The sequence below is a fragment of the Pezoporus flaviventris genome, unplaced genomic scaffold (genome assembly GCF_033815535.1).
Source record: "Pezoporus flaviventris isolate CSIRO_AGI_PZ_B2104156 unplaced genomic scaffold, CSIRO_AGI_Pfla_v1 ptg000013l, whole genome shotgun sequence".
NCBI lineage: Eukaryota > Metazoa > Chordata > Aves > Psittaciformes > Psittacidae > Pezoporus > Pezoporus flaviventris.
Genome location: NW_026892561.1, coordinates 33202821 through 33214502, shown reverse-complemented (window position 1 = coordinate 33214502; position 11682 = coordinate 33202821). Strand labels below are relative to the sequence as shown.

At 42.0% G+C, this 11682-nt stretch overlaps 2 protein-coding genes across 2 annotated transcripts; one reads left to right on the top strand and one right to left on the bottom strand.

The window, feature by feature from the left end:
• Positions 1-246: 246 nt before the first annotated feature.
• On the bottom strand, positions 247-9037 carry ARL14 (ADP ribosylation factor like GTPase 14). Its single transcript, XM_061452645.1, has 2 exons — positions 8922-9037; positions 247-1567 (listed from the first exon to the last, which is right to left on the bottom strand). Exon 2 carries the CDS (start codon positions 1474-1476, stop codon positions 892-894), a length of 585 nt encoding a protein of 194 aa, XP_061308629.1. The 5' UTR covers positions 1477-1567; positions 8922-9037; the 3' UTR covers positions 247-891.
• B3GALNT1 (beta-1,3-N-acetylgalactosaminyltransferase 1 (globoside blood group)) lies at positions 5167-10591 on the top strand. The gene is made up of 2 exons (XM_061452646.1): positions 5167-5257; positions 8678-10591. Exons 1-2 carry the CDS (start codon positions 5202-5204, stop codon positions 9729-9731), a joined length of 1110 nt encoding a protein of 369 aa, XP_061308630.1. The 5' UTR covers positions 5167-5201; the 3' UTR covers positions 9732-10591.
• The last annotated feature ends 1091 nt before the right edge of the window (positions 10592-11682 follow it).

The following is an 11682-nucleotide window of genomic DNA, read 5'->3' as shown; positions in this document are numbered from 1 at the left end:
TTACATTTGGATTTTTTTTATACATAGTGTAGTAATTATTAGCAACTTTGTGCCACTTCTGTAAAATTTAATCAAATATAAATTTATCAATAACAAAATTTCAGGTGGCTTTAGTACAGGCAAGACAGGATCCATCAAGATCCTGCTTGCTTCAATCAAGGAGCCAATCCCCCCCATTCTTCCCCTTTTTATCCCTCACCCCAAACCAATGGGGATCAACACTAGCTTCCAATGCTCTGACTGGACAGCAATGCAACGGTGCAGAAACAAAGAAATCGGTACACAGAAACCTGCAATAGAGGGACATCAACCTCCACCTTACAGACAGCACTGTGCCTCATTGTGGTCTGTGACTCGACAAGGAGCAGATCCTGTTAAAACCTGTTTGGAGCAATTGGTTCTAGAATGCAATATCTCACAACTATTTCAGATTCATAGGTTTATTTGTAGGAAACAAAGAGTTTAAGATCTAAAATGACTACATTTTTACATGAGAAATACATCCACAGAGCATTTATTAAACCCCATGATTTATCATAGCATGACTTGGCTATTTTACATCTTGAGAAAATTACTTGATTTAAGCATTCTAAGCACTGGTCACCCATTTTGTTTCCACATGCTAAAATTCAGAAGTTCAGCTCCACCTTTTTCATCATTCAACAGCCACACTTCTCAACTGAATAACTTGAGTATACTATCACTGATAAAATGCAGCGAGTAGTATCTCAGAAGCATCTGTGGGTATAACAGTAGAATTTAATATTGTTGTAGTTCTTTCTAAATATTTACTTCTAAGAGTTCTCCAGAATCCAGTATTTTCAGATTTAGTCTGTCCAACAAAATACATTGATTGACATTCACCAGATCCTAATTTGATTATAGAAATTCTTACAGTGTTTTGCTTTCCTTCGAGATGGCAGAAGTCTCCTTTAATCTGCTGTAGTGTTTTACAAATACAGTTAGCCTTTGGAATGCTTCAGACAGACCTTCTCCTGTGATGGCACAACAGGGCTGCACATACCAATTCCTGTCACTGCAGTACTTCTTCATGTTGAATCTCCTCGTTATTTCCTCAGCGTTCAAAGCCCCAGGCAAATCCTGCTTGTTAGCTAGCATGATGACTGGTACCCGTTTTAGAAATTCATTCTTTAAAATGAGTTCAAATTCTTTCTTTGATTCTTCCAGATGTTGCTTATCAGAGCTGTCCACAACATACAGCAGTCCATCTGCATTTTCCAGGAAATTGCACCAAGCCTGTCTCATTTTCTGTTGTCCTCCAACATCCCAAAATGTCAATGTAATATCCTTCCCAGTTTCAATCATATCAACATTAAAGCCAATTGTTGGAACTGTTAGAAAAACATCGTTAGACTTGAACTTGTACAACAGCGTAGATTTCCCAGCAGAATCAAGTCCTAACATCGGTATATTGGCTTGTTTGACTGTGGAGTGTTTGGTGTGCTGGAGGCCCATTTCTGCTGCGGTCGTGTCTAAGCAGCCTTTAAAGCTGGAATTCAGTCTCTTTTGTGAAGCCAGTTTTTCTCAGTAAGATGTCTTTCTTCCTCTATCAGATGAAGCACAAAGAGTGCGGAACAGGAAGGGGAAGAAGCAGCTTTGCGCTATGAGAAGTCAATGAAGGCTCTGTACAAATACATGCTGGCTTTTATCAACTTGATAATATGCAAACAGAATTTATGAAGGTGTACTGTTCAGTTCCAAGCCTGTGTGGGTGGAACAACTATGAGTAACGTGCCAATTGGTCATAAGCACAAAGGTTATGCAGTTTTCGAACGTGTTTGAACAGTGAACCGCACCTCCATGAGACTTAAGACATTATATTTTGTGTACAGAACCTGCAGCAGCCTGGTTGTGATCCCTAACCCCAAGGGCCAGGGAACCGCTATCTGTCTGCCCTGTTCCAGAGAGCCCAGCGTCATAGAATCATAGAATCCCAGGTTGGAAGGGACCTCAGAGATCATCTGGTCCAACCTTTCTAGGCAAAGCATGGTCTAGACTAGATGTCCCAGCACCCTGTCCAGCCAAATCTTAGGAGTGTCCAGTGTTGGGGAATCCACCACTTCCCTGGGGACATTATTCCAATGGCTGTTTTCATTGTGAAAAATTTTCCTCTTGTGTCCAACTGGACTGTCCCCAGGATTAACTTGTGCCCATTGCCCCTCATCTTTTCCATGTGACTCCTTGCAAAAAGGGAGTCTCCATCTTCCGTGTAGCTGCTCTTTCAATACTGGAACATGGTATTAAGGTCTCCCATGAGACACCTTTTCTTAAGGCCAAACAAACCCAGTTCTCTCAGACTTTCCTCATACGGCTTTCCAGTCTGTGGATCATCTTTGCGTCCCTTCTCTAGACCCTCTCCAGCTTGTCCTCATCTTTCCTGTATACTGGGGACCAAAACTGAACACAGTATTCTAGGTGCAGCCTGACATAAAGATAAAAGATAAATCCCTTTATGTCCACATCTGCATCTGTTCTCAAAAAGAAATGAAATATAAACACAGCCAGTGAGGAATGAGAATCTTTTGTTTTTTCCATACTTGTTAACCCACAGAATGACAAGGAACCTGATTTATTGATGCATCTCACCTTCCAGCAGCAAATTAATTTCAGGTGGTCTCTAATGTGTGACTACATGAGCACATGGACTCAAACAAACTGTAAGACAATTCCACTGATAACTGCTCTGCTCTACCTGTCTGCCTCGACTCTGCCAGCTGCTCTTCCTGCCCACCCCTGAAATTGTCTTAGATTCCACTGTTGGAGTTGTAAACTGGGCAAGTTATGTTTGTATGGACAAGTTTAAATGCACTCGGTCTGATGGAGCCTAAATAGAGACCTTAAGATCTGGTCATTACTGAGATTCAGCTACCTGAAATCAAGGGTTTCTGTTCACTTCATTGTGCTCTATTCCACTGTTGCCTGCTGATCTAAGATGGTTTCCCTCAGGAAAGGAACCAAAGGGGGAAAGCAACAGTCTTGATCAAAAGATTATTATTTTTTTTTGACTGCATTCTAAATAGTAATCATAGAATCACAGAATGGTTTCAGTTGGAAGGGACCTTAAAGCTCATCTAGTTCCAGCCTCCCTGCTATGGCCAGGGGACCTTAAAGCTCGTCTAGTTCCAACCTCCCTGCCATGGGCAGAGCACCTTCCACTATACCAGGCTGCTCAAAGCCCCATCCAACCTGGCCTTGAACACTGCCATGGATGGGGCAGCCACAGCTTCTCTGGGCAATCTCGGAGTTGCTGTGCCAATGTCTCACCACCCTCTTAGTAAATAAAATAAGAATAAAAAAAGAGGAGATAGGAAATTTAGTCTAATGTCATTGAATCCATATTGAGCCTCCATGTTATTGACAGCAGACCTATGCTGGGCTGGCTTGATGCATCCTGAGTACTACAGTACTGTTTTGCCCTCATACCCAGCTGCATTAGTATAAGTTACCACCATTTGTCTTTGCTGTAGAAGGTACATAATCAGCAAAAAGATGTGAAGGTCTCCTGGCCACATGAGCTGCTCATGGGTAGGGTAATCATTTCAATAGTTACAACACAGGTTACTCAGCTATCACACATGTTGCATAAAATAAACCTCAGTCTTGACAGACAAGTTGTAATCTAGTTTCTCTTGAGGCTGAAAGGGTTGTACCAGCAGTAACCAGGGGCAACAAAAGATTACTGCGACATACTTACTGTTGTGAGTTCTTCATATTTAATAACATGGATAGATTATGTGTAGAGTTCTTTTCAGGAGCAGGTCAGGATGTATTAAGCCAGGGAAGAAAGTGTATGCGTTTCTTTTTATGTTATGTGGATGAATCAAAAAATGGGGAGATAGGAAACTCTGTGAAACACACTGTTAACGCAGCCAAAGGAACCAGAATTCCCTGCAAAACACCGTGATGTTTCCTTGAAACAGAGCTGTCTTGATCAAAGGCAAAACCTCCCTCCTGGGCCAGCGAGAGGATAGATGACTTGCTTCCGAGGGACTGTGCTTCAGTTCTCTGCACTGTACATTTGCTCCCGCTGTATTTTGGTATTTATTTGATATTTATAGTTGCATAAATATATTTATTATTTCATATTTATGGTTGGAACTGTTATTAACTCAGATGATTGCCTTAAAGAAGTGATTAAGCAGTATCTGACTTTTTTATAAGCTAATTACGTTTACTTCTAGGACAGAACTGCTTCTGGAGACTCCGGCTTCATAGTTTTTAACTGTACCTGAGTCAAACCTGAGTCTGGCTCAGAGCGGGATTTTGTGATGCAAAGCCACTCCCAGAATCGATTTCCTGCGTTGCTTTGGAGTTTGTACACCAGGAGGAGATCAGAGCCAAGCTGTAGTCAGCTGCACATGATGCAGCATGATGCAGCCTCCTGCTTGCAGGTTCTGTATCTATTTGCACCTGAAGGTGAGCGTTTGAAAGAGTGAGAAATCTACCTTTGATTTGTCCAAAGGTGTATTTGCTTTACCGGGGTGAGGCTATCTTGCTTATGTAGGGTCTGACTAAACATTCAGTTTAAAACCCCCAAAGTAATAAAACTGGGACAGCTGGTTTAGCATCGATTATTCAAACTCAAATTTTGCACAATAAACCTTTCGTAAACTCTGCAGCTTTAACGGTAACCTGTGTAGGTTCCTGGGCTGTCCCGGCAGGATATTCCACCACGGCTGCACGCTTTTGTAATGTGACAAAATGTAATACAGTCACTTAGGGAAGCTGGGGGTGAGCCCTCGGCATGATTAATGGCAGTAGCTAAGGCAAGAGAACAAGTTCCATTTGAAAACGCCCCTCTCTTCTTTCCTGGAACCTACAAACTTCAATCCCACAGCCGACTGTGCAGTGGGTACGGTCTGTAAAGAGCAGGTAGCCGTCGGAGCGCCCCTTCTGAGGGTGCGAGCGCAGGCCCGCCCCTGGCCTCGCTGCGGGGAAGGCGAGGCGCCTCGTCCGGAACGCCCCGGCGCGGCTGGTCTCAGGCCCTAGGAGGGGCTTCCCGCGCGGCTCCCGGCTCCCCGCTCCGCTGCCCCGCCGAGGAGGCGGAAGAGGAGGCGGGCGTTCTGCGGTGCCTGCCGCGGCCACACATCCCCCACTCACCCAGAGCGGGGCCGCCCATCCCGAGCCGGAGCCGACGCCGTGGCTGCGAGGAGACGCAGCCGCTATCGGCGGGAGGAGTGATGCCCTGCCCCGCCTGGCTGGCGGCCGTGCGGCGGCGGCAGCCCCGGACGCAACGGTAACGGCTGCGGCGGGCGGGGGAACGGGAGGGGGACATCGCGTTCCCCAAGGCGGGGCGCGGTAAGGCTGAGGGGGCGCGCGGCCTCCCGGGCAGCCCCGCCATTGACAGCCGGCCCTGACGGCGGGTCGGCATGCAGCGGGAGTTGCTAACGCATGTGCTCAGCTGCAGTTTTCATGTTGGTCACTTTTCTCTGTCAGCATAATCTCAGACTCTTACCGTGTAGGGCCAGCAAGCTGCGAGCTTGGAAGCAAATGAAAATATTTCCCTGAAAGCAGCAGTTGTTGCCCTTGCTTTGCTCCTGCTGAGTATCCCTGAAAGGCAAAAACTGCCAGCAGAGAGCGTCTGGAAGTGCTGGAGGACCTTCCACGTTCCCCAGCGGCTGGAAGGACTGCAACTGCGCCAACTCCAGGCAAAATCGCAGCTTCTAGACCTTACGTATTCAGACTCATTGCTTTGGTTTAAGCATTTGAAATAGGGAGCGAAGAGCACAGCCCTTGTGGAGGGCTGTGCTCGGGTTTCTCCTTTGCTTTGCACTTTTGTTCTTTTTGCCTCTGTTTGTAGAGTTCTCACTTAATGATGCTGGAGGATGGCTGCCTCCATGTTGAATTCTCAGCGCTGCAAAACCAGCTGTCTCATGTTTTAGGGAGTGTGGTTTCCACCCCATGACCATTCTAAAAGCTATATTTTGGTGAACCTGTGGTAGCTTGCAGACTGTTTAGCCTGTCACTGGAGAAATGAGACCTTAAGAAAGAGAACCGCAAGGTTTGTGGAGACAGGACTTTGGCCTCCTCGAGAGTCGCACAGCAAAACAGCGCTTTACGCTGCTTGTCCTCGATGCCCTGTGGCTGTTTGTAAGGATACAGACTTTTTAAGATTCCATCTTGCATAGTGTGAGCAAAGGACAAAAATTGATGATTTATTTTCCCAGATTTTTTATTGTGTAGCAGCTCATGTCGTGATTCTGTTGTTCAGAATGTCATGTAATCAGTCTTTTTTGCCAGTAAAAAATCAAAATACTTATAATCAGATTTTTTTTTTCATTAGGTAGTCAAGGACTAATCAAATTTTGATGTAATTTACTTTAAATCGATCATCAAACCCCGAGAAATGTTATTTATATAAAATCAAATACTTAAGTACTGATACAAAACTAAGGTTGTTTTCTTTGAGTACGTGTTTTTCATATTGTTAACTGAGAGTCAGGTTGGTATATATAAAGAGAGAAGAACTCAGCATTTTTATTACTTTTTTCTTTCCGTAAAACTAGGGATTAAATACCAGACTGGCAACTCTGAAGGGTTTTTTATTCAGTTAGAATCAAAGTCCCTAAATGCAGTTTGAACAGCCTCAATGATACTTTCTTTTGCACTATCAAACTTCTGTTTTACTTGCATATGTTTAATCCATATGGAGAAAAACAAGTGAATGAGCATGAAACCTCTAAGGTTTTGTGTTTTTATAAGGTAGGACATCAGTCACATTAGGAAGTTCTTAATAACGTGCTAATCTGTGGTTATATTAGGTACCTTTAGTGCAGGGTTGACTCCTGATTGTCACTTGGTATTTCTTAAGTAACTCAGCCTTGAAAGGGATCAGTCTGAAATTATTTTCTTTAAATAGCTATTTGCATAAAATTGCTTTAATGAATTTTAAGTGATGTGCTTTGTGTCATCAGTGAAATGTGCTCCAAATGCTTCCTTTAAAGGATCATTCATTTAAAGTCAGATCATACCCAGAAATACAAGGCAGGTGGGCTCTGGCAAATCAAATTTATCTAAATTCTAGCATGCTATCTTGGGGTTTGGATTTATTTATTTTTTTAATATAAAACATTTTAAAGCCCTGCAGTGATCTTTGTAAAGATAAGTTAAATAGTAATTAATTGTGCTGTGAAATTGAACCCTTCATCACCCTTACTGTGGCTTTGTGGATACTTTATAGCACAGGATAAACATTATTACTGCAAACATTAGAAATCATTTGGAACTCCCATGGTAAGACATTGTAATTATTTTGTTTTCAGGAGTACAGTAAAAGTAAGCACTGCTAAATGGAGGGTGCAGGCCTGAAGTTCTGTTTTTACATTTAGTTTTGGCAAGACAAATTGGTGTATCTAATCCTGACTGTGTAGTAGTGTCTTCAGGGGTTTTTACCTGTGCAGTTCAGACTCTGGACCAAGACATGTGTCTGTAGTCAAAAAACGGCTTTGGTTTGTCTTCGTCTCCAGTGCCGACTGTGGTTTTTGGTGTGTGTGGTGTGTCTGATGGAGCTGAGAAAATCCATTGTTTTTTCGGCAGATGGGTAGGGGTTTGCATAAAAATAATGCAGATGGAATTCTTCTTCTTTGAAACCTAAGTAGATGGAAGTAGTAGGATTTTGTAGTGTCTTGTTTGTTTAAATGGAAAATATTAATTTACAAAATTTCTGTAAGATTTGAAATTCATGGGCTGCGGTGGATTCCCTGCTGCTCCCATTATGCCATATGTAAAGCTGCCATGACAAAGTTGGTTGCAATGCCCCTTTACTCAATCTCTTAGAATCATAGAATGGTTTAGGTTGGAAAGGACCTTAAGGTCATCTAGTTCCAACGCCTCTACCACCTCCTTTGACACAGCCCAGGATACAGTTGGCTTTCTGGGTTGCAAGTGCGCACTGTTGGCTCATGTTCAGTTTCGTGTCGACCAAATAATAAGCACCTATTAGAAAATAAACGATTGCTGTTCAGTGTTGTGTGTTGTGAAAGTAGCCATTTCTTTGGGCGGTGTAAGAGCTGTCTGTCAAGATACATTTGTGTTAGCATGTCTGTGGCTGTGATGTTGTTCATAAGGAAGCTGATTTTTCTCCTCCTCCATCACCTCTTCAGTCAATTTAGAACAAGTAGATGTTCAGCTGTTAAAAAAGAGATGAAATATTTGCTTGTACTTCTCTTTTTACCTGCTTTCTTGGCCAATTTGCTGCAGCTTATCAAAACCAGTAGGAATTCCTTGCTTTAAAATAAATCACAGTTTTTTGAAGCCTCTGAACATGAACTTGCTGAGCACTTTGTAGCAGTTGGGTTTTGTTCAGGGTATTCGTCCCTCGAGATTTAATTGAGTCAAAGAGATTGTGCTGAGATATCTGAGGTCACAGTGCTTGCTGTGTGATCAGATTTACGTAGGGGGAATTTCCAGGATGAAAGTCATGAGATCTCGGTCCACGTTGTGCTCAGGAGTTGCTCAGTGCTCTGCTTATACTCATTTCTCAAATACAGTAGCAGTTCCTGTTATGCAGGGTGCCATATGTAACAGCTGGACCAACGGGTCTGGTACTTGTCTTCATTATATTACAGCATATGCTCAACTGACACTTGACAAGATAAGAAAAAGATAATATTTGAATAATAGCATTCTGAAGACTACTTTTCAATTTCTTTTTCAGCAAGAAACGTGTCTCAGGACTCGTGGTACGGATTTTGAAGGTCACTGACGCACTTCTGCAAACCGGTTGTTGCTCAGATCCAGTGAGTGTTGTGTACATGAGACCATTAAAATGGATTTTTTTGTTTCTTGTTGTATTTTCTGTCACAGCAATGTGGTACGTGGCTTTTTCTTCCAACACTGTGATTAAGCATACAAACCTCATGTATTTCTATGAATATGAACCAGTTTACAAGCAACATTACCTCTTCACGTTGCGGGAGCGCTTGAAATGCAAAGACATAAATCCATTTCTGGTCATCTTGGTGTCTTCACGTCCTGAGGACGTGACGTCAAGGCAGGCCATCAGGATGACATGGGGGTCTCAAAGCTTCTGGTGGGGACATCGAATTCTAACCCTGTTCTTACTAGGTCAAGATTCTCAAAGAGAAAACAATGCTGCAGCCCTGTCAGTAGAAGACGAGAGCATCCTCTATGGTGACATAATTCGCCAGGATTTTATGGACACTTACAACAATCTTACCTTGAAAACAATCATGGCATTTCGGTGGGTCACTGAGTTCTGTTCAAACACTAGGTTCCTCATGAAGACCGATACTGATGTCTTCATCAACACTGCTAACTTGATAAAATTTCTTCTGAAGCTAAATTCGTCAGAAAATATTTTTACTGGTTATCCTCTCATTGATAACTTTGCCTACAGAGGCTCTTACCAAAAAACATACATCTCGTATGATGAATATCCATTCAGGTTGTACCCTCCGTATTGCAGTGGGATGGGCTATATCCTAGATGGAAAACTGGCCCTGAGAATTTATGAATTGATGAGTCATATCAAACCTATTAAATTTGAGGATGTTTATGTTGGAATTTGCTTAAATCTGCTTAATGTGAACATCAGTATTCCGGAAGATAACCAACAATTCTTTCTTTATAAAATTAATTTTGACATCTGTAAGTATAGGCATTTGATTGCAGTACATGGCATTACATCAAGTGAAATAATCAGGTTTTGGCAGGATTTGTCATCAAACATTTCAGTTATTTGTCTTTGATTCTGTGTGAACACATAAAGTGAAATGTATTTAATGTGAAAAGGTCCAGGGCAACAGCGAACAAAACCACAGCTGCAGAGATGGCTTCAACTGAAGGAGGGCTGCGCTGCTGGGGCAGAGTGCAGTGACAGCATTTCTCTATGACTTTCTGCTACTGTGAAATAAAGTTAGGAATTCACAAAGCGCTTTTCCATGTACATACCCTGTGCATGCAGGATACTTTGGAATATACCACCCTAACTTCCTCTGGTGCTTCTCCATGTGATCAGCTATAGCTACAGGGGTTCTACCTGAATCATCTGGAGTATATGAAATGTCACCAAGGAATAATGCTTATGCTAAGAAACTGGGTTTGGAGATGCTTCCCAGATTCCTGCCTGGATTGCTTTAATTGGCTGTACAAGTACATCATCCTTTGCCACTTTCAAGTATTTGTTCTGTGTTCATTATGAAGCTTCTGCTGCCCTTTTTCTTTCGCTATATCACCACTGTAGTTGTCCCAAGAGTTTACACCTTCTTATTTAAATGTATCACATCTGAAATTGCTCTGGGAGTGTTACAAGCCTGTGGACCTTGTGGGGTCTGCAGAAACTGATGGGAAATTCTGGGAATGGGATGCACTCTGTGTGTGTGTGCCTATAGATGGATGAAACAGAATTACCTTGGTGTCATCAGTAATGTTTGTAGCCTACTAGAGGGCTAGATGCAGTGGAGTTCACATGCAGTTTAGTTACTAGACATCTCTAATACATCAGGATAATCAAACCTCACGTATGTACACACCTACATGTGTGTACTTCTGCATGGGAGTTTTCGAACCACATCAGGAAGATTCAAATATCATCATTTATATTGTGACATTTTTTAGAACCATCTCTCTCTAAAAAGAGCTTTCTTCAAATTTTAAAATTAAAAAGATAAGAAATGCTAAGATTTGTATTTCATAAAGAAGACAAACTACTGTATCTGTAAAGACAGGTATTTTAATCACTTTATTCATCTCAGCAAGGCCAAGTTTTCAGTAGTTTACACTTCTAATAGACAACACTACAGAATTTGCAACTGCATTAACATAATTATTTTTGACACATCCACTACACAGTGAAGATACTATAGTTGCATCCTGTACACCTAGAATGACAGAGCACTGCCACCTTGTTTGTCCTACAGCTAGGATGGTACCGTGTATTTACATTTGGCTGTCTTTCAGATAGTCTCTTAGAGACAAATTAGAAGAGGTACAGAAACCTCTAGTACCAAGTTGGAGGTTTTACCAGTTTTTTTGTTACATTCTGATTATGGTCAGTATTGAATTTTGCTACCTTATCATCTACTGCACATGGGCTTTTGGTGGAATTACGGGAAGTGTTATATTTTTTAGATACAAAAATGAGGTCTTGGGGACCATACTCTCTAAACAAGTATTTCAGATGTCACTGTTTTAAGAATGTATGTTAAGTAGGTCAACACTTTTCAAAAAATAGGTATTTTTTTTTGTTAAACTAAATAGCTGAAGATACAGTATTGCATAATGGAGGGAAGAATGCTCTTCTGTTTCTCAAAACAGAGGTAAAACCACAGCTGTTCCTGCAGGTTTAGGATCTTTTCTTTGATTGTTGTACTGTGATCAGATCCCGAGAGCTCCGTGAGAAATCTTTCACTTGTTCTTTGATTGTTTATACATCTTAAGGAAAATCAACCTGCTTTTTTTTTTTTGTTATAGGCCTTCCATGTTAAATGTTAAGAAATCAGTTATTTGTCACAAGAACACCGATGCTACCACACAGTTTGTATTGCTTTTTCAAAAGAAAATAAAAAATGTAATTATGAGAGACACTGCAGTCTTCAGAAGCTGGCTGGCTGAAGCAGCCAGTGCTCCCGCCGAGAGACCCAGAACCCACAGTCACAGAGAGGTGGCTGTGGGCAAAACACAGCCATCACCAAGATGCCA